The sequence below is a fragment of the Podarcis vaucheri genome, assembly GCF_965113315.1.
Source record: "Podarcis vaucheri genome assembly, chromosome: 14".
Lineage (NCBI taxonomy): Eukaryota > Metazoa > Chordata > Lepidosauria > Squamata > Lacertidae > Podarcis > Podarcis vaucheri.
In genome coordinates, this window is record NC_138752.1 from 29671083 (window position 1) to 29693447 (window position 22365).

Sequence of the window (22365 nt, forward strand, 5' to 3'; positions counted from 1 at the left end):
CTAGACCAATTAAGGCTGTGCTCCTGTGGACATTTACCTGCATGCAGGTTTCACTGATTTTAGTGGGTTTCAAAGTAAACATGCCTTTTATCAGGCTGTATTTATTTAACAAATCTCTTTCTCTTACCCAACAAAACTCCTTAGTGAGCAAACAAAATGTGATTGAACGGGGATTCAGCAGCAACTGAATAAGAGCCTAACTATATTTCTTCCAAAATCTAACTGCTTCAATTTTAATTGGGGGGAAAAGCTCTTTCTTCAAAGTAATTATTTATGGAGGCAATGTACAAATACCAGTGTTTCCTGTTTTACCTATCATGCAGGACCTGGTTCCAGAGCCATCTCTTTCTCTTCCAGGAGTAAATGGCATCATAGAGAATTGATGCTTAGAAGGAAGGCAGCTCCTGCCCAGCTCTGCTTCTTTTAGTTTTGGAATACCAGCATTTATTGCAGGAGAAACCAACTATAGAACAAAAATGTCATTTCTTAACAGGTAAAGAACATTCTGTTTATTTTAAGAAACAGACTAACTTTTCTTCTTTCTCCTTCAGGTGTTTTGTTTAAAGGGAACAGGCTGCAGACTGGTCTCCAGAGCAGGGTGGGCAAGGCTTCTTCCTAGGATGCAAAACACATCTCTGATGACAAAACCAGAGGTAGCTCTTCTCTCCCTATGTAGCACGTCAGCATTTTAAAATGTGACACAGTAGGGAGGGGCAATCATCTGGTTCCTCTGGCTCAGAAACTGGCAATTATGTAGGAAGAGCCTTGCTGCTGGATCAGGCCAAAGGCCCTCCTAATCCTGTTTTCACAATAACCGACCAGTTGTCCCAATGGGAAGCCCAGAAGCAGAACTTGAGGGTAACAGGGCTCTTCCCACTTGTAATTCCCAGCAATTGGTATAAAAAATCATATAGAAGAGCATTACAAAGCATAAAAAATAACAAGTCTTGCTGAAGATGAATCAGCATGGCTTCTCCATGCACACGAAAGCTTATACCCAGAACAAACTTAGTTGGTCTCTAATTTTTTTATTTTTTATATATATTTCGACTGCGTCAGACCAACATGGCTACCTACCTGAATCATTAACCTTTCAGAGTGTCAATAACTACATTTTTTATTATGTGATTGACACTCTAAAGGTGTTATCTGGTAGACATTGTGTACTTGGAAGAAATGGGATTCCCCAGATATCTGTACTGGGACCCGTGCTATTTAATTGCTTCATAAGTGATACGGAATCAGGATGAACATTGAGGTATTCAAATATGCTGATGACACCTAGTTATTCAGGATGTTAAAAGCAAAACGGGATAGTAAAGAGCTCCAAATGGATATTTTCAATCTGGGGGAAGGGGCATTAAATTTGCAACATTGGTTCAGCGTAAGCAAATGTAAAATGATGTGCATGGGTAAAAAATCCTATCTTTACATCTATATATTTTGGAAAGTTGACTGTTTGCTATGCGTTTGGACACCTCTTAAGATATCATGACCAAATTGTTTGTTCCTGAGATGGAGGTTTTTGTCTATGTTTGGATGCCATTTGGAATCAGATTTAAATAGCACTAATTTGATGGGCATGGTTTGAGGAAAAAGGCCTTGTGGCCAGAAGTAGGATCCCTGTCAGGTCTAATTTGGCCTGGAGGATCAGAGGCTCCCCTGCCGGCTCTGTCATGTTACCAAACTAAAAAGTCCCAAATGTTGTAACCCTCTTCTTGCAGGGGAGTTGCTTCTGCCCCCAAAATTGTTGCTTGCCCCTTTGTGATCCTGTACCAGATCTACGCCATGCTGTTCCAAATATCCCATGTATGGAATTATGACCCCATAGAGAAGGGCTGGAAGGAAACATGAAAGACTCAGAGGGTTGCAGCAGGGGGGTGTAGCCGGGGGGTGTGTGCAGCTGCCCTTCCCCAAATCAAGTAAATAAATAAAAATACTTAACTCAGTGTTTTTCAACCTTTTTTGGGCAAAGGCACACTTGTTTCATGAAAAAAATCACGAGGCACACCACCACGGTGTGCGGAGAGGGAGATGTCAGAGCCCCGCTGCTCTCTTGGGGAATCGGATGAGAGCGGACCGCCTGTCCGCTCTCATCCGATCCCATCCGATCTGATCCCCACCCAGGATGGATGGAAAATAGGGTGGACACAGTCCGGCGCCCGCCTAGTGGACGAAAATTTGACTTTAAAAAAAAAAATCTTTCGAATTTTTCAATTTTCCCCATGGCACACCAGGCAACATCTCGCGGCGCACTAGTGTGCCGCGGAACAGTGGTTGAAAAACACTGATTTAACTGACCAACAGCATCACAGATAACTCACTTCTGCCCCCCACAACATAATGCCTGCCTCCCTGCAAAATAAATCCTGGCTACGCCCATGGCACCCCTTCTTCCTCTGTGGGTGCTGCTATGCCCTTGCACAAAGACAGTTCCAGGAGTGTGCCCTTGCTATCTCAGGTGTGCGGCCAGCCGGATAGTGCCAAGCGTCTTTCCATCAAAATCCCCCTTCGTCATCTGTGCCATCTTTGACAATCCACCTGGTGGAGCTGCATCTATTATATTATTATCGTGTGACCGGGCACACGTGACCCTCGCTTTGGGGAGCTTGTGCACTGCTGCCTCCTGGCGTGCGCTGCTGGCGACCGGGCCTTCAGCGCCAGCTTGGACTCCCATCAGCGTCGCCACCCGCGACCACGGGCCCTTCTCTTGCTCATTTATATTCATTGGAAGCGGGGAGGTGGAGCTTTCTGCGAGCCCCGCCCCCTCCCCGGCCTTGGCCGGGGCATGTGGCGCCGTGTTGTCACGGCAACCCCCGCGCAGCGCGGAACGCGTGGGGGCGGGGCCTGCAGCGTGGCCGGCCGAAGCCGCCGCGCGAACGCCCGAGGGGGCGGGGCAAGGCGTTCTTCTCGCGCGTGCGCTCGCTCCCCGCCTTTTCTTTTTGCCTGTTCGCGCGCGCGCTCGTCTCTGTGTCTGTTGGGGGAGGATTCGCAGCTCCCGCGACCCTCCGTCCTCCCCTCCGAGAGGCCTCCTTCCCCGCCTGGCGCAGGATGGACCCCGCGGGGAGCTCGCTGGACTTGGGGTTCTGCCCGTCGGCGCCCTGCCTGCTGGTGGAGGACTCGCAGCCGGAGCCGGACTCCGCCCAGGACGACGGCGAGGAGCCGCAGGCCCTGCCCGGCCTGAAGAGGAGGTGCCGGGAACCAGGGGCGCAGGACGAGGCGGATGGGCCGCGGGTCGTTCCGGGAGCGAAGGCGGCAGGAGGAGGCCCGGAGGAGCAGCAGGAGGAGGGCCGGGGCTCTGAGGGGGCTGAGCGGGGTCCCTCAGGGGGCTCTGGGCCCGCTCCCTTGCCGCCTCCGCTGCCGGCCTCCGACTCGCCCCGCGCCCTCCTCAGCCAGGTCTTGGAGCAGCTGCCGCCACCGCTCGCCAGGAACATCAGGTGGGCACCGCCATTCCTTCTCCGCGGGTGGGCTTTCGGCCTGCTTGACCCCCCTGAGACGTTGCTTGTCTCCCTTGCAGGGCGGCGGACGACCCCCGCGGCGGCGCTGCTGCTGCACCGGGCTCGCTCTGCGCGGAAGGTAAGTGGCCTCCTCCGCCTGCTGCTGCTGGGGACGGCCCTTGGGGGCTGCCCCTTCGCCATTGCTGAGAATCCAGCCCGGGGGGGGGGCGCTGCACAGGCCGTCGCCTGTTCTCGCTAGAGGCCGTCCTTGAACGGGGGGGGGGGGTTCGGGGTCCCCTCGTGACTGTTCTGCAGCCCTCTTGAGTTCACAAGTAACCTTGGCGGGGTGGGAGAGGGAGGGGTTGTTTGCCGGGCCCATTTCCTCCCTTTGGATGCTGGAGCCCTTCCACATGTGCTGAGGAAGTTCTTATCTTCTGATGCTAGAATCAGGCATGTCGCAGCTGGGCTTCGGTGTTTTGGAGCTCTCCCAGAGCCAGAACCTTGAAGGAGACTCCACAGCTAGTGTGGTTAGTGATAAGGAGCAGCTGCAACCCAAAGTGGCCTTGGAAGAAGAGGAGCAGGAGGAGGATTCCAATGGCGGTAGGTGAAGTGGGGGCGACCTCCTGAGTCTTTAGCTGAGCAGCCCTTTCCTCTGGCATAGGAAAACTTCACTCCAACCCTTTGCGAAACTACCCACACTGCCTCAAAAGGACTTCAGGCCCAAACAGAACCTTCTTTCTTTTAAATCATCCTTACTTGTTCATTCATTCATTTGAAGAACATTTTGCCCAGTTTACAATGTAGATGGCAAAAGCTTCCAGAATGGCTTACAAAGTAAGCGGTCCCTTCCCTTGGGCATACAGTCTCAAAGACATGCACTGGGCAGCAGGGTGAGTGGGGGAAAGCAAGCTCAGGCACCAGGTTTTAAACATATTATTCTTACAACAAGCTGGATGGGATAGAGACAGGCCAGTTACTTCCCCTTCCTGCTGTTCTGCAGCTGGATAGAATGGCTGCTTCTGGGTGACAGATGGGAGCCTTACAGTTCTGTTTGCCTAGTACTTACCAATAAACTGAGTCTCTGGAGTAACAGTACTTTTGTACACAGTATTCCTGCAAGGCAATTGAGGGACTGTAGTTGCCAAACTAACATTGAGTTGTATCCATTGTTAGTACTACTCTGAATAGACCCATTGAAATTAGTAGACATGAGTGATCTAGGTTCATTAATTTAAGTTAGGTGCAATCTTAGCAGTGAACGTAATAAAATTACCAATAAAATACATATAAAACTAGCAAAAAAACCAAAGCCCATAATAGATAATAGGTCATACAGGGAATGCCATCAGCCCTGAATCCAAGCAGATTTTGACTTGGCACCTAGATCGAAATCAGATTTAGTAATTCTCTGGAAAAGTCCTTAGAATGCAACATAGTGCAGTTGTGCTGTGGTATTTCAAGTGAAGCACCAATTCCTGATGCTTTTTTTGCTCTGCATGCAGATCCAGATGAAGTGACAAAGTCTGGGAGTGACTCTCCTGATAGGTAAATATCTGCTTTCACCTCTCATACTTGTTGGCTAACTTGTTGCATGGTTGAACCTTCAGGAAAGGGGGTATGGAGAGCTTGCCCTTTCTGTAGGGGGTGCAGTTTCTTTGCCTATTAAACCAGCTGTGAAGCACATGTGGTTCCATGAAGTCCTTCTTGCTGTCACACATGTGCCGAACATTCCTGCTGCTGGTAGGCGAGAAGCTGCTACTACTTTTCTGCCTTGTTCTTTGTGAAGGAAATATATTTTCATTCCTGTTAGTTGGGATTCGGCTAAAAGTATCGGAGGTGCCTTGCTGTTGCCTCCTGGCCAAGAAGGAAAGAAAGAAGGGACAGACCTTTCCATTGGGATTTTACAGGAGGGGGTTGCACCAAGGTGCTGCTGGCACTCTTACTAAACCTCATTTGAATGAGAAAAAAAAAAGTTCCCTGACTCTTTTCTCTTCTGCATTACCTAAAGAAATGGTGGAGTAGCTTATATCCATTCCCACTGGGATTTTTCAGGCCCAACAGCAAAGTTCTGTTTGCACCTTTGCAAAGTTCAGCACAAAAGCAAACATTCTTCCACTCCGCAAGTTCTGTGCATGCTTTGTGTCCTGTTTTTAATCCCCAGGGAAGCTATCAGCTTGTTTGTGTGGCATTCTTTCAGCTTGTCGTATTATTTTTCTGAAGATGTAGTCCACCCTGGGGCCTTACAGTGAAGAGCAGGCAACAAATATAAACAATGACACCCTGGGGAATATTGATTACACTTATGTTCCCAGCAGCACCCCAAAAATTCTGCAGTTCCATAAAGAACCTGCAAGGAGTCCAACTTCTGCCTGCCATCCACTTGACAGAAGGCCACAAGGGACGGATCCCTCTGGGTGGCATACACAGGATGCTGATGTCTTATCTACTCAGGAGGACATGTTTGGCCAGAGCAGCACAACAGGTGAAAACAGACTGCATGCCTGTGCCGTGGCCCCTGCAACCCATGAGGGGGAAGCAGGTGCAGTTTGCTGAAGCTCTGCTTATCCTGATAGCAAAGGAAGGTTTCCTACTTGATTACTATATAGATAGTGCTACATAGGTACATAGGAGACAGCTTAGTGTATGTCTCCTATGCACGACACACAGATGCTGTGGGAGGAATGGTAGGCAGTTGCTTTGTGGATGATGAGAATTCCAGTGGCACTGATAAAGTGGCCTTTTCAACGGATGTGTTTCTATGTCACCCTTTGCTGTTGTTGCATTTTGAAAATGTCTTAGTGTTTTGAATTCTTCAAATTTTGCCTCTTTTGTTTGTGCAGATGGCTTTGAATATGTAGTGGCACAGATCACCAGTGCTGAACAAGTTGTACAGGGTTGTCAGATTCTAGCATGGGCTGCTCAAAACGTAGCTCATCAGTTGCATTGCTGACTTGCGTTCAGCACCCTGAGAGTTGTAGTTTTCAGGCAAATATGCAAAATCATTCTTTGGTGACAGCATTAAAACCTGCCAGCTGCCACTGTGGCTGAAGGACATACTATTTGCCCTTCCAACAGTGGCCAATCAGGTGCCCAGGAGTAAATTTCTCTAGATTTAGAGATAGCAGCTCTTCGGGAAAATCTCAGCCGGTCATCAATATTTGATGGTGTTGCTGAGGAACGTAAAACATTTTCCATCCCTGTTGGGTTTACTTAAATTTACAGTCATATTTTTGCACACCACAAATTGTGGGTGCTCTTCTGCAATTTTGAGCAGTTGCAACAAGGTATTAAAATTGACTCCGATGTAGGGAAAAGATCAGAGCAGCTGGGAAACAGATTTTCAAGGCAGTGTCCATTGGGTTGTTTGACAAAACTGCTAAATGGTTTTGTTAATTTTAATTGCCTCTTGTTCCAGATGGTGACAGTGCTGTGTCCAGAGTGGAAGCAGCAAATTCTCCAGTGTGCACTCCTGCCGATTCTCTGCATGTCCTTCATCTCTCTGGACAGGGACCTCTTTCCATGTAAGTAACAAGCCTGTTCAGGTTGCTTTTGTTACCTGTTTCCCTGAATAATTGCTTCTAGGAAGCTGCCTTACACTGAGTCAGGTCCATCTAGCTCAGTATTGCTCACACTGACTGGCAGCAGCTTTCCAGAATTTCAGATGGGGGGCATTCCCAGCCGTGCTTGGAAATGCAACCCGGTATTGAACCTTGGGCCTTTCTCATATGAAGAAGGTGCTCTTTCACTATGACCTTTTTCCTTCTCAGCTAATTGATGATCCACTTATTACTTCCTTGCCTCCTGAATTCACTAATTGAGTCAGTTGCGCAGTTGGTTATCCCTGTATTGATTGGCTCTTATGCTTTCATTGATAGTGTTGTAATTGTGTCCACCTTTCAAAGTAACTGAGTTTTCTTTGCCTCTACTCCTTCTGCGCTCGTTGGTCTTTGTTGCCTTCCTTTTTCTCCTTTCTGTTCCCTGATGAGACACACAACCGAGCGCTGTTTGTGTTTCATGTTCCGTGGGAGGTACAAATGTGGTCTGTGCCTGCGAGCTGAGCCTTGGCTTCGGCCTTCAGATCTCTGGAATAGATTAGCTCATTTGCTTTTTTCTTGTGACCTTGCATATGCAGACAGTGAGGCAACTGAGTGATCTCTTTTTCTCTGTAGTTGTGCTTCAGGCCTTCCTACGCCATCTCCTGGCATCTCACATTCTGTACCCCTCATCATTCCAAGAAGCCCAACAGAACAGGGAACAGAAGGTATGCCAACTCTTTCTGCTGGAGGCCTTGGTAGCCCTTGGCCCAAGCTATGGTGTTCAAAAAGACAACTTAGTAATGGTGACCCAGGTTTCTTTTCTTTCATTTCTGAGCGAATGTGGAGGCCCCTCCTCTTTTTGAGCACTGAAAGAGGGGTGCAGAGGGCCAGTTGGTACCCTTCAGCTTTTTTGGCAGTGAGGTGTTCTGCTCCAGTGGCAGGAACAAGGCTGTCTTTCTCTGCTAAGGCAATAACGTTAATTTATCCACATCTTCTGTTGTTGCAGCAGCAGCAACAGGAGGAGGAGGAGGGAAGCAAGAAGAAGAGCCAAAGGAGACTCGGACTCCAGGGCTTCCTCAGTCCTCTACACCTGTCGCTCAAGATGCGCCAGCTTTTACTCCAGCATTCACTCCCATACCATCACAACCAGAGTTCTCCCATGTAAGTGGTCAGAAGGTGCCCAGCACTGAGACTGGTCTTCTCTGTGCTGCGTTCATCCTTGGTAGAAGTAAGGAGGCCCCCACGCCTCTTGCCCTACAGTTTGACAATCCTTTCCTTCGCTTGTGTTTTTTTGTCATAGGAGGATTTTCAAGACATTCACAAAGCGTTAGCCTGGCTTTGTGTATAGAAGGGCAAATCTCCTGGCCACCATGTTGGTTGTGGAAAACAGGAAACAATACTTTATGAAGTATCTTGCTTTGTGATTGGCCTGCTGGTATGTCTTGGTTGCAGTGTCAAGAATTACTTCTGGTTCTCTTGAGAGCTGGCCTGGTTGCAGAATCTCAGGTGTGGAGCTGTCATATTCCAATGTGTTTGTGTTTCCCTCTGTTTTAGGACACTTTCCTCCCAACTCCAAGCTTAGAGAAAGGGCCTGAGGCACAGACAGAGAAAGGAGATGATTGTGGTATCAGTTTGCCAGCAGACAGCTCTGAAATCCCTGAGGCACCTGCATCTGTTGTGGAGGGCCCCTTGTCATGGCCCTCGGGTGAGGCCTGCCTATTGGCGCTGTCTGCCAGTGAGTGCAGCCAGTCCACTGAGGCTGTGCAGCCTGAGGAAACAGCCATGGAAGCTCATGTTCCTCCAGTGGAGAAGCTTGGCTTGGATGGTAGATGTAGCGAGCAGCAGCGGTTTAATGAGGACAGCCATGCTTCAACTGGGCATCCTGCAGGAAGAGGTTCCACTGCCCAAGTTGGAGTTGGAGATGACCTTGGAAGTCAGGGCCACCTCTTGTGCCAGGGGTCTCAGGAGCCAGAATGTGAAGCTGTCCCAGAAACGCCTGGTGAAGCGCAGGGAGAAGCTGAGCTGCTGAGGGACGGAAGGTCTTGCCTTCACTCGACTCACTCTCAGGAAGAAAAGGTGGACCAGCATGTGGAACCTGCTGCAGGCAGAGAAGACTCTGAGAATGTGCTCCAGGCAGCTGTAGAGCCTGCACACCCAGATCCAGCAAACTTAAAGAGACCCCCCTTGGAAGACTCCAGGGAGGAGGCGTCCCTGAGGATCGGCCCTGGGGTGACACTGAAGCTCTCTGACTCCCAACCAGAGCTGGAGGGAAGCAGGTCCCAGGGGAGGTCCAGCGTTGCCCCTGGAGTGGGGCTGCCTGCTGCCATCTCTCCAGGCAGAAGCAACTTGGGAAGTGTGCTGGAGGAGGAGGAGAGCTTGCCACTTCTGCCCTCCCAGGGGGAAGGGAGTGGTGTGCCAACAACAGCCAAGGAGGATGAAACTGCAGAGAGCCAAGCAGCAGCAGCACCTCCAGAGCAAGGAAGTAGGAAGTCTGCTGCCCTTCCATCAGTTACTGCAAGGGAAGATTCAGAGCTGGGGCCCTTGCCTGGGAAGGAGAAAGCACCAGCAGTGACTTTGGAAGAGGAATCCCATTCTGGGAGTGCAGAGGACCAGATGGAGATCCAGCAGAAGCCATGTGGGCTGGAGAGAGAGGTGCAGCTGTGCCAGAGGGGTCCTGAGCCACCTGCTAGCCTGCCCAGCGGTAAGTGGATCTGGAGAGTAAGAGCAGCAGTAGAATTGCATCATTGGAAAGCATCCCTGTGGAGTGACCCAGGCTGCCTAGGCTTGAGCCAATGTGGCTGAGAGAGAAAGGATAGTAGCCTTTTGCAGCTTAAGAAAATAATTTCTCTTGCCTCCTCCTTTCCCTATCCCCCTGCCCTATTGTGTGAGTTATTTCCTTGAAATACTCTCCAGTGGTTGCCAAAGGGCATGATACACATAGACTGAGATGGAGGCTGTTCCCTTCCTGCCTCTGTGCCTGTCTGGTGTGTGAAGGGTGCATTGCATCTGATCTCACAGAGGCTGCATTGGCCTGTTATTGGCCTGTTGGCTTTTATTTTTTATTTTATTTTTTAAAATAATATTTATTGAAATATTTGTTGGCTTTTAAATGCTCCTTTATTTATTGCTTATTAAGTACATATTTGGACTGCCTAATAGCCAGAGCTCTCTGGGCAGTTCACAGAAGAGAAATGGAAGTACAGGCATAATTCAAATCAGCCCAGACTCCTTTGCAGCTGCAGTGAGAGCCTTCCAGGCTGTTGGAACAGAGTTCTAGTGCTCTCTGTGGCTTGATGACTGGCAAGGTCTCACCCCCCAGCCTGCTATCTTTCAGCAGTTACTGTTATCTGTTTTCAGTGATTACATTGTTGAAGCACAGCATGTTCTGTAAGTGCCTGCCTAGAGTACAATATGTTTAGCATAGGTGGGAGGAGCTGGGATGTTTGTGCACTGGGGACTTGGGCTTTGCTCTGCCCATGGTTTCAACCTTCTGGACTAGAAACTAACCCCCCCCCCCCAAAAAAAAAAACATAAAACAGACTTCTCCGGTATCTGCCTTGTACCAGCCTCTATGCAGCACATGGCAGGAAGTAAGAGGCCTGGGCACAGGATTTGCAAAGGAATCTTCTTGTCTGCTTCACCTTGCCTGGTCTCACTCACTGGACTCATTGTTAAAACCGTGTTTATGGAAGACAATCTTACTCTGCTACGAGTGATCACCAAAGAAGATGACCTTGTCCGGTAGTGTGATGCCATGCTGTTTTCTTCTAGTCTGGGCCTTTGGCTGACCATTTAGCTGCTGAGAATTTGTGGCAAGGAGGGTGCTTAGTAGCAGAATGTGAGCTCACCACCTGTCTGTTGTAATATCTTGTTCCAGAAACCCCCTTTCATCTCGCCCTGCTGAAGGAGAAGCATGTGACTGAGCCACTGACAGGCATCACCCCACCTCACATTGGCCAGCTGAAGAAAGGCCCCAGGCGACACAGCACTCCTATTGGTGAGTAGGAGATGTGGGGTAGGATTTCTGTGAGTGATTGAGATGGGCACCAGCTGCCTTCCCAAAGTGGCCATCTTTTGTCCTTCTCTTTGCCTTCAGAAGGTGTGTGTGCTGGTGGAGAGCAAGGAGGAGACTGATCCAAGCAACCACCAGTAAAGCAAAACCCCAGTGGGAGGGAGGCCCTGTGGTAGCTGTTTACATGTTGCCAGAACGGTGTGAGCTTGGAAGATATGACCTTACATTGCGCCATATTGCCTGTTCATTTTGCTCTATTGTCATATCTGACTGGCAGCAGCTGGGGCTTCAAGTGTGAAGAGGATCTCACAGCACCAGCTGACTGATCCCTCTAACTGGAGGGACTGCTAGGGATTGAACCTGGGACCTTGTGCATACAAAGCAAGTGCTCTGCCACTTCCTCTGCCATTTGGAAGCAGCTACAGACCACAAGGGGTATTACGGACTCTGCTCTTGGAGCAGCTGAGAAGTGTGGACAGTTGCTGTCTACACTGCTATAATCTGAAGCAAATCTGGATGCAGCTCCAACTGCTGCTGTGGCTTCCTCCACAGAATTCTGGAAGGTGCAAGGGCCCAAATTCTTTTTGGCTGCCTTGCAGAAGTACAACCCACATAGCTTTGGATTAGGAGCCCAGCTCATTTGGTCTCTCTCTGATGTTAGAGCAGTTGGCCCAAGGGCTAAGGCAGATTCTGGTGCTGCGGAGCTGCCATCTGCTTGGGGGTGGCCAAGAGGCTTTCTGTGCTGGTTCTTTCCAGCAAGCCTGGGTGGCTGTTGGTGAACCTGCCATCTTGCTTTGCTTGTTTCAGAGGCTGGAAACTGCCCGGACAATACCATAGCAACCAGCGATGTCACAGCTGAGGGCACCAACAATGTGACAGTGGAGAGTGCTCTGACCTCTGTTGAGATGGAGGAGAGTGGCAAAGGGAGCGCTGAGGCCGCCTGTGAGGAGCAGGGGAAGCTGTCCTTGCGCATGAACCTTGTGACTCCTGTGACGGAAGAGAGTGATGAGTCCCTGCCCTTCAGCCTAGACAGTAAGAGATTCAGTGCAAGAGCAGTTGCAGAGCGATGGTCCCCTGCCCTGGACTAGTGACTCCAAACAGTACTGACTGCTTGACTAGCGGTCTTTATAGTTCTCGTGATTCCACCTCTGCCTGGGAAGGGCTGATTTGGCAGTGCTGTTGGAAACACTTGCAGAAACCTGGCCCTTTAGGCAAGGAAGAGGTGGTCCTTGTCCTGGGCAAGTTGTAAAGAAGATGGCAAGGCTTTCTAACTGGGTGGTGACTTTTGATCCAAAGTGTTTGGGAGGGGGTGGAATGCTTCTAATGCCTTCCTCTTTGCCCCCAGAGCCCACATCCAGTGAAAAGAAGAACGGGTCTGTCACAGGAGTTGTTTCCAGGTAATAGGCAGGTACTGGTACTTAAGCCCTTTGTGACAGAGGTGAATGGCATCTGCTGGGAAAGGGTTATGTGTGCTTATGTGCCATCCTTCTGCCATCCAGTATAGGCCCAACTGGGTCAGACTATCAGTATCTCTAGGGCTGTTTTCATCAGTTTTCCCCATGCGTGGATGAACTGCCCATGTCAGAGAGGTCTGAGCCCCAGAGAGGTATTTGGAGGGGCAGGAAACCGTGTCTTGCTCCCTCCATCCTTCCAGATTCTCTGAGCTGCTGCTAGGGAGGTGAAGGATGTTGGTATTTAATGGCATCTGAGGGGTTTTCTGAACTGGAGGTCCTTGTGGGTGCTTGAGCCCCAGCATTCTGGGGCCACCAAATACTGGCCAGGTTGCCTCACTGCTAGCAAGCTCATAGGCCTTAGCTATCTCTTTGGCAGGATTGGTCCTTTCTGAGCCTGTCTCTCTCTTCTGCCTATAGCTCCCGGAAGGTGTCATCCGTCTTCACACGAGTCTGTGAAGTACAGCGTGAAGAAGACAAGGCTCAACGCCCTGAGCTGCCTTGTCCACTGTTCAGGCAAGTCCATGAAAGGCCTCCCTGGTGCTGTCTCTGTGCAACTTCCCTTCCATATGAACTAATAACTCATCCCATGCCATGTGCTGCTTCCCTCTGTGTGCAGTAGATACTCCTGGGAAATCCCTTCCCTGGCTAAGGTGCGTCTTGGCTTTGCTGAGCCACCCCAAGTTCTGCCTGTTGGAATCATGTGTTTGTGCCAGGCCTGTTGCCAGTTGTGAGGCACGCAGGATACAACTAGGACATGCTCAGTGGGCAGTGTTTGTCCCAGGGCAGCTGGTCTTGCAGGGTGAGGGCTACAAAACAGCAGCAGTTGAAAGATCCTTTTTCTGAGCAGGTCTCCTGGACAGCCAGGCAGCTTATTGGGACAGTTGGCATCATGCAAATGCGATAGATTGCGGGATATTGTCCCTGTGTGTGTGTTCATATGCATGCATGGCTTGTTGAGTCATTGGATATACCTGACAACAGCAAAAATACACCTAAACTAAAAATATGCCTATGCAGTCTCTGTGCAATATGAAACTTTGCATACTTGATGGTTTATGTACAGGGATTAAAGGGAAGACTCCAAATCCCAGACCCCCTTAGTCTTAAATGGGTAGGCTAGACAAAGCCGTGGACAAAAGGTCTCTCAACACAGTCATTCCAAATAAGGGAGAACTTTGCCTTTGTATCTGCTTCTGGGTTCCCTAGGAACATCTGACTTGCCCCTGCTGGTGACAGAAGACTGGATTTGGGTGGACATTCATTGTGATCTGGCAGAGCTCCTCTCATGCTTTTCTGATTGCTTTCAGGGGTGACCTGTTCAATTTCCCAAGTTCCCAGGAGGAGCAGGAGCCACCTGCAACCTGGCAGAGCCAGCGAAGGCTTGTGCCCCTGGGTTGTGGACCAGTCCAGGACTCTGGCTTGAGCGCTAAGCGGACAGTGGGTTGTGCGAAGGAGGGAGAGGCCATGGAAGTTGAAACAGCAGGAACTCAGGAGCAAAAAGAACAGAGGGTCCCCCAAAAGGCAGCTTCCGTTCTGGTGGTTGCAGGGAATGATGGAACTCAAACGCCAAAATCTGGCACCAGCAGCAAGGGGACCCAGGCTGTGGCAGAGTTCCTTCAAGGGCCAACGGAATTCACGTCAGCAGCCACACAGACAGTGCCTACTGGCCAGGTGGAGGTGGGGACCAGCACGGCTGGGTTGTGGCCTGGACAGCAGGACACTAAAGTGCAGGTGGAAGAGGACCATGGATCTAGGCCTGCCAGGGCTGGGCATGCGCCAGGGACCCAGCACAACCAGGTGAGAGGGAGTCGGATCGTGTACTTGGAAAAGGGGGAGGGGGGTGAGAGGTGCTGCTGCCTGTAGCAGGGGCGAAGGATTATCTACTACCTCCTGGTCCCAGCTTTTAGAGTGGGAGGTGGTTATTGCCACATGTGCCTCCCCCAGACTTTCCAACTCTGAGCGAGGTGGGAAGAAGCAGCCTCATCAAGAGAAGCACTTTGATTGGTCAGCCCAAAGGTCCACCAAGTCCCCCTCGCAATAGTGATCAGCCAGATGCTTGCTAGTGAGAAGCCCACAAGGGTGGCAGTTGCTATCCTGCCTCTGAGCGTATTTCATTTGTTTGTTTGTTTATATTTAAATACAGTCAAACCTTGGTTATCGAACGTAATCCGTTCCGGAAGACCGTTCGGCTTCCGAAAATCGTTCAAAAACCGGAGCAGTTACTTCTGGGTTTTCGGGAGCCGAGGTTTGGCTGTATTAGATTTATATTTAAATATATTTATAAACATTTATTTCATACGTCACGACATGCCATATAGGTGAAAACCGCACAATCACAATAAAAATGTCAAATCAGGCAGAGCTGTCTGACAAAGAAATCTCAAGCTATTTCCATCATAGGTGAATGGTTTCTGCAAGTGCATGTGATGACCCTGTCCTGTGACAGTGAATTTCAGGAGGGAATGATTGTCCAGATTCATTTTGGGGCATGTCCTGCATTTGCTGCCAGTTGCTTGTATTGGATAATTCTGGTGCTGCAGGAGGCCTTTCTTGTCACCAAGCCATTTTAGTTGCCCTTTTATGTGCCATCTGCAGCTCTGTGAAAGCCGTTCCTGCCTCTAATAGCAAGCTCAGGAGGTGAGTGGAGCTAAGAAACAGTGGAGTGCTGCTGTTGCCTGTTAGTGTCCAGATGGTACTGAGCTGGATTGACCAGTGCTGTATAATTCTGTATAATGCAGTCTCCTGCTCCTCTGACGGCGATGTTCCCCTTTCATTCCAAACAGCAGTGTGCTGTGGAGGAATCTCTGAAAACTTTCTGCCTTTTTCTTTTCTTCAGCACGAGGAAGGGTTTGATTTGCCTCGCCCGCCCCCAGGCAGAGCCCTCCGGCGTCATATACGCACCATCCGCGAAGTACGAACTGTTGTCACACGACTCATCACAGACATCTACTACAAGGATGGGGCAGAAGTGGAACGCAAGGTAGTGGAGGTAAGGCGAGAGATGTCAAGGCCAGGACAATTCAGAAAACTGTTTCTGCGTTTTTAAAGAGGATTTTTCCTACCCTTGTTCCTTTGTGCTGCCGGATGGGTGTGTGAACCTCAGAAAGGGAAATCTCTGACCTTATCCCAGGTGATCTTGGGACAGTCACTTGCCCGCTCGTTGACTCTAGGCCTCCATCTCCTTCTCATTGGTTTCCTAGGGCTTCTTGTGCTTTGCCAGTTGCTTCTCTGAGTTTGCCATATTGGTCCCCTACTTGAGAATAAACACCATATCATGTGCATCCAGGCCATTTTGGAGCCACAAATCCTGCTCCCTATCTTGCACCTTTGAGTGTTGGACCTGTGAACCTTAAGGCACTGTGATCACAAATTACCTATTTGGTGCTGGTTGTTGACGTGTGAGCATCTACTCTTGCGTTGTATTCTTTTTAAGACTTGCAGCAGAGTTTCTTTAACAGAGAATCATTATTATTTACAAAAAAATTACACCGGTCAAATAAAACAATATAATTCCTTCTCCTCTAGCCATCTGGCCAGAGACTCAATTGCTGACTCATTTACAACTTTGTTCATTTACACGCCTTCTCCAGCGAGAAGAACATCATTTTGCCTGTTCTGACCTTACAGGCAAGTATTTATTTTGTGGAGCGGAGGAGAGTGGAATAAAATGCCTTGTGGCTAAAGGGTGGGGCTCTTTCTCTGATAGAGCTGAGCATCAACAGGATGGATACCCAAAGAGTTTCCTGTTTAGAATGTCAAAAAGTAGTTTTGTTGTGGGAAGAGCACTGCTCTGGGAGCTCTGCCCTGCCCTACATGTATCTGGCTGAGAGTGACTTGCCTGTGGGTGGATCCCTCTTGGGATCTGAAAGTGCTGGCCCTAGGGCATCTCTCCCCTTCTACCTGGCACCTGGCTTGGCCTTCCCTCCCTCCCTTGAATCCCAGCCTGCTTTTCTTTCAGGAGAGAGAGGACCCCATCATGGAGTGCCAGGAGAGTGAGGTGGATGTCTCCCCCTCTCGTACGGGAGGCTCTTCTTCGCTTGCCTCTGGAGACCTTGGTGACATCAGCTCCTTCTCATCCAAGGCCTCTGGCCTCCAGCGCATGTCCAGTGGAGGGAGCAGTGCCTTGTCCGTCACACACAGTGGGACAAGTTCTGGGCAAGGAGGCACTCTTCTGAGAGGAGGGAGACCTTGCCAAGGAGCTGGGCCTGGAGACTTGGCCTTCCCTGGGGTCAGAAAGCTCAGGTGGGTGCAGGGCCTCTGGGAAAGGGACATCAGAGGAAGGCTTCACTTTGGGGGAGCAGCAGGGTGGAAGAGAGAGAGGCCATTTTGCATTTTGAATATGACTGTCAGTATATTCTTTAACCAGTTTCCAAACTGAAAGCCTGTGCTATACTTTTAAAAGGCCATGGGTTCTAAAACGAATTGAATTTATTCACTGTTGGCGAGTTAATATTTTTGATGTCAAGAAGGTTTTAAATACTTGAAGGTTGGTGTTGTATTGAGTGATGTTTCAAACTGGGGAAACAATGTGGCAAATCATGTTGGGTTGCCTTGTGAGCAGCTTTATTTGGGCTTTGCTGTTTACCTTGAAATGCAAGGGATAAATTCTTTGTGCCCACAGTTCTGTGCCATGACCCTGGGAGCATGTGTGGGGCCTCCAGGACATTGTGGCTGGCAGGCAGGCTGGCTGTGCAGAGGTTAACGCTGCCTTTGGTTTTCCTAGCCCTAGGAAGGGGGGCAGCCAGCCTCAGTCTCCAGTCCAGCCTGACCATGCAGCAGTTCCTGGGGGGTGTGAGGAGGAAGCGCAAGGTGTGATCAACCAGAGGAGTGGCAGAGCCCCTCCAACTCCTCGCAGACGAGGGCGAAGGGGCCGCCTCACATCGCGATCGGCCGGAGCCAGGTAGCGTGGTGAAGGTCAGCTGATGCTGATGAGGGAGGTGACCCTGGTGGGGTGGAGTAGCAAGAGCTAAAGGCCCTTGCAGCTTCTCCAGCTGTTTCTCTCCCTGCATCTGCAGGGCGAGCCTACCAGCTGTGGAGGATCTGTCAACCACAGCCTTGCCAGAAGAGGACTGCCACACGCATCGCCCTTTGAAGGGGCAGGACCGCAGCATCTCCCCTGAAATCCCCTTGCAAGAGCGTCTGGGGGTTTCTACCAGCACAGAGCTTTCCTCTGCTGCCACCTCCTCTTCTGCGAACAGCTTTGTGGGCCTCCGGGTGGTGGCAAAGTGGTCCTCGAATGGCTACTTCTACTCTGGGACTATCACACAGGATGTAGGGGGTGTCAAATATAAGCTGCGCTTTGACGATGGCTATGAATGTGATGTTCCGGGCAAAGACATCTTGCTGTGCGACCCTCTCCCCCTGGAAACAGAGGTGACGGCCCTTTCGGAGGACGAATACTTCAGCGCAGGTAACTTGTCTGGCTGGCAAGTGACCTGCAGTGTTTGGGGTGGGCGGTAGCGGAGAGTTGGGTCCCAGTCTGTGAGCTGCCCTTATGATGCCTTCTGCCTTGGCTGCAGGGGTAGTGAAGGGGCATCGGAAGGAGGCCGGGGAGCTGTTCTATTGCATTGAGAAGGAGGGCCAGCGGAAGTGGTACCGGCGGAGAGCAGTCATCTTGTCTTTAGAGCAAGGGAATCGGCTCCGAGAGCAATTTGGGTTGGGCCCCTACGAACCCGTCATGCCCCTGACAAAGGCGGCTGACATCAGCCTTGGTAAGCAGCCTATAGGCAACTGCCCTGTGGGTCTGGCCAAGAGAAATGGGAACCCCTAGGAACCTCTTAATTGAGGGCAGGAGCTGCAGGGTGCTGGCCTTGGGTAAACTCTTCAGTTTTAAGAGGCGCAAGTGACTTCCTTCTGCTACCCTGCAGAAAACATGCAGGGGGGGCCCTTGGTGCTGCTGCATGTTGAGGTGGGAGCTAACAACATTCTCCTTGTGGGGCTAGATAACCTGGTGGAAGGAAAGCGGAAGAGGCGCAACCTTGGCTCCCCCAGCACCTCCAACAACACAACACCAACCCGCAAGGGCCCTGAGAGCCCCCAGACCCCGCACAGGCTGTCTAGCAAAAGGAAGCTAGTTGCCTCAGAAGAGGAGAGATCCCCTGCCAAACGAGGGCGGCGGGCAACCCCTACAAAGCCAGGTCAGACTGTTTTATGTCTCCTTGCATTGCATCTCTTCTCCCTGGACCAGACTTTCCCTTCTTGGTCTTCTCCAGCCTTTCCTCCCAAACCAGAGGAGCTGGAGCTGAGCTCTTGCACCAGGAGGCTCCCCTCTCTCTCCATGAGAGAAATTCTAGGTTGAGGCTGCTGACCTGCTGTCAGGAGGCAGCCACAGGACTTTGATTTTCCTCCCTCCCTCCACAGGGGCTGCCTGTTCCAGGGAAGCAGTGAGCCCATCTGTCAGTGGAGTGGACTTGGGAGATATCCCGGCACCAGATGACCGATGGGGGCCTATGCCCCACAACAAGACTCTCTTTCTGGGCTATGCCTTTCTCCTCACAATGGCAGACCCCACAGATAAACTCTCCAGTTGCCAGGAGCCTGCAGTGAGCAGCGAAGAGGAAGGTGAGCACTCTGTTGCTCCAGGGAGGTTGTTGGGGGCAGGGGTGGCCCTCGTTGACTGAATCTGGTTTAGGGTGGTGAAACTCCAGCGGGTGACAGAAAAGGCAGAACTAGGAAGGGACCCAAGGGGGCCCACCTAGTTAAGCATCTTGTTCACATGGGGGCCAAAGGAAGGCAGCTTGGCCAAGGATCCCTGGTAGGGATTCTGCTAGCTGCGGTTTCTGTCCTCTTTGCAGGATAGTGGTGTGCCTACAAGGGCTAAGGAAGTGGCAAGTTGTGGGGCTGCAAGAACTTGAAGTCAACAAGCCAGTATCTTACTGCACTTTCCAAAGTTAGTTTATTGAGGGGATAGTTGAACCTGGGACTTGGTAAGACTGGCTGTATCCTTGCACCTTGCCAGCCAGTGTGCAAGCACATCACAGGAGGGCTGTTGGGCAACATGACAGTATGAAATCCCTTGAAGGCTACTTGAGGAGCCATACCAGGTGGCAGTCATGCCTTCTGCTATTCAAGGTCCTAGAAGCCCCAAAGATAAGGAATGGCCAAGTGTGGGGCAGAACATGTTTGCCATCTTGTGGCCCTCTAAGAGAAATCAGTGATTTCGGAATGAGCTGCAGATCTCTCTTACAACTTTCATGCTCCTTACAGCTACCATTTGGGGCTCGCTTTAGGGCTCAGAAAATAATTTCACTAACTTAACAGTCAATTTCTGAACATGGCTCCAAGTGTTGGTGCTTACCTTTTAAAACCCTTTGCAGCAAGGGGCTTGGATTTTTGAAGGACCACCACCTTCTGAATGAATCAGCCCAGGTACTGAGGTCATCACCGAAGGGTCTTCTCTGGGTTCCCCCTCCTCTTAATTACATGGGTGCTGTCTTGAAGGTTTTCTTGGCAATAGCACACCCCTTTGGGTCACTTTCCTCACCTGTTACTACTATCTCTTATGTCATCTTGGCACTAGGTGAAGACCTTTCTGCATTTCTCTAGGCATTTTTAAATGTCTAAATCTGCTGCTGTGCTGCACACACGTTCTTGTCAATTGTATTATTTTCTGTTGAGTATAAAAACAGTTCTTAGAGCACATTACTGAACAGTGAAGAATAATTTTTAAAGTGAATAGCTGTTCCTAATCATGTTTAGTCTCTGAACTGAATTTCAATGCAATTGTTTTCATGTTCTTTATTTAACAAAATTCATAGTTTACAAAGAAAAATCAAAATACTAACTTAAAAATTGACAGAAGCAAGCATTTAAAAGAAGTCAACATGCAGCTTTTAAAATATAAATAAAATCTGAGATTTTGATTGTGTGGGAATATTTCACAGTCCTCTTGCAAGGGAAGAGGTGTAGTGCTCTATTTATGCTAAAGAATTAACTCTGCTAACTTCATCCTGTTTTCTAGACTTCTTGGAGGTAACACCTTACAACAAACACTACATTGGACTGCAGCTGCAAGCTGGAGGTGGTTTCATCCTGGATGACTTCAATGAAAGCCAGGTCAGGAGCCAGAGCTGGGGATGCATGAAGTAGCATCACCCAGGTTGGCAGTGGAGATTTATTTGGAGAGGGTGTTGGTGCTTTGCTGCTGTTTTCCTTTTAATTATAAAATTGATGCTTTTCTGGGTGTGGTCCAAGGGTGGCAGGTGTGTGACGGGTGGCAGCTTCACCTGCACACAGGTTGTCAAGTGAGAATTGCCATTTGTTCTCCTTTCAAGACCTGGGATGAGGAAAGGAGGTGCCTGGCCATGATGCTTCTTGGAATGGGACAGATCTTGATAGGGGCTGCTTGAAGTAGAGGCAGAGAGAGCCTCTTTTCCTTCCATTGGCACATTTCTCACTTCTCTACTTCTGCCAGTACTGAGCCTTCCATTTTGCAGTTAGCCTGGCTGGCTAGTTGTCAAATAAGCATTTGACCACACTGGGTGTTTTATACTGAACCTGCAGCCTCTTCCAGGGCTTTGTGTTTCTATGGAAGCCCAGGTCCCACCCTCCGCTTCCTTTGTCCAGTGCAGTGCAGCCTACCAGTGCTTCCTGATAGCAGACAGACACTGCCGCAACCGGATTTACTTTCTGTGCCTTGCCCGAGGAATCCCCTGTGTGTCTCACGTCTGGGTCCATGACAGTTGTCATGCCAACCAGCTGCAGAACTACCGGAATTATTTGTTGCCAGCTGGTTATAGCCTGCAGGAGCAGAGGTTGCTGGACTGGTAAGTCCATGAATGTTGGAGGGACCATGAGCAGCTTACCCACCTGGTGCAGGTGGAACAGGGTGGCATGTCCAGTTCCCTTGCAGTGGAGCTGCTTCTAACCTTTGCTTCCTTCTAGGCACTCTCGTGAGAACCCTTTCAGTAAGCTGAAGGTGCTTCTGGTGTCCAGTGAGCAGCACGACTTCCTGGAGCTCTGGTCTGAGATTCTCATGATGGGGGGTGCTGCTTCTGTTAAGCTGCAGGAATCTGCCTCATGGAGCAAAGGTACAAGCCCCTGGAAGGCAGCCAGCTGGTTTCTGTGGCGGGTATATTGGCAAGAGGCTCTCCGTTGCCCACTGAGACATACCAATCCCCCTGTGCAGAAAAGAGGCCTGGTGTGGGAGGAGCTTTAACTTAGATTCCAGAGGCTTGCTGAGAAGTTAGATGAGGCAGGGCAAGAATTGATTGGCTACTTCACCCCTTTCCTTGTGTGGAGCTGCCATCCATCCTTTTCCAAAGGCAGCAAGATCAAGTACCTGGTGCTGTAAACAAGCAAGAGGAAAGGTTTGACCACACAGGGCAATTCTTGTTTTCTATTTCCACAGATGTGAGTTTGGCTGTGTTTGATGTCGTGGTGACTGATGCTTCGTGCCCAACAGCTTTCTTGAAATGTGCTGAAGCGCTACAGCTGCCAGTGGTAACCCAAGAGTGGGTGATCCAGTGCCTCATTGCTGGGAAGAAAGTTGGATTCAAACACCCAAAGTATCAGCTTGATTCTGTCCCCAGTTGAACCTTTTTGCAGGCTGTCATTGTCACCCAGGTTTTAAATGTCTGTGTCACTTGAACTGTGCATGAAGTGCTGTATATAGTTTTAACTTCTGGACTTTTATGATAATAAACGTCAATTTTCTTGTTGCAGTATCTAGGATTTCTCCTCTTACCATCTCTAAAGTGGCCCAGCATGATTGCTTGCAGCTGCCAGTGGAGGGAAGAAGGGAAAGTTGCTCATTTAATACGCTGACATCAATTGCTGTAGATGGCCTGTCCTTTTTATCCCTTGGTCCAAGAACGGTCTCATTCAAGGGTTCCCCAGAGTTCCTTACTCAGTTATACCAGCCTACACTCTGTGTAGATGCAGACTAGGATCTGCCAACAAATGTGGAGGTGTTTACACATTGTTGG

At 50.0% G+C, this 22365-nt stretch overlaps 1 protein-coding gene and 1 long non-coding RNA gene across 6 annotated transcripts; one reads left to right on the plus strand and one right to left on the minus strand.

Annotated features, from left to right (window-relative positions):
* Positions 1 to 461: 461 nt before the first annotated feature.
* Positions 462 to 22104, plus strand: TP53BP1 (tumor protein p53 binding protein 1). Of its 5 annotated transcripts, none has more exons than XM_082199541.1 (25): positions 462 to 493; positions 3518 to 3576; positions 3882 to 4037; positions 4940 to 4982; positions 5750 to 5919; positions 6853 to 6958; positions 7607 to 7698; positions 7980 to 8134; positions 8528 to 9674; positions 10851 to 10970; positions 11793 to 12017; positions 12331 to 12382; positions 12857 to 12952; positions 13747 to 14236; positions 15276 to 15428; positions 16398 to 16681; positions 17163 to 17339; positions 17455 to 17849; positions 17959 to 18150; positions 18382 to 18576; positions 18800 to 19000; positions 20400 to 20494; positions 21005 to 21204; positions 21323 to 21468; positions 21789 to 22104. In XM_082199541.1, the coding sequence occupies exons 1-25, from the start codon at positions 477 to 479 to the stop codon at positions 21971 to 21973; spliced, it is 5151 nt and encodes a 1716-aa protein (XP_082055667.1). In that variant the 5' UTR covers positions 462 to 476; the 3' UTR covers positions 21974 to 22104. The 5 variants fall into 5 exon arrangements, with proteins under 5 accessions (XP_082055667.1, XP_082055663.1, XP_082055665.1 ...); XM_082199537.1 differs by lacking the exon at positions 462 to 493 and adding an exon at positions 2949 to 3437; XM_082199539.1 differs by lacking the exon at positions 462 to 493 and adding an exon at positions 2949 to 3437 and having other exon boundaries at positions 7983 to 8134.
* Positions 538 to 1870, minus strand: LOC309518940. Its single transcript, XR_014213652.1, has 2 exons — positions 1684 to 1870; positions 538 to 615 (listed from the first exon to the last, which is right to left on the minus strand). It is a non-coding gene; the product is annotated as an uncharacterized lncRNA (long non-coding RNA).
* Positions 22105 to 22365: the final 261 nt, after the last annotated feature.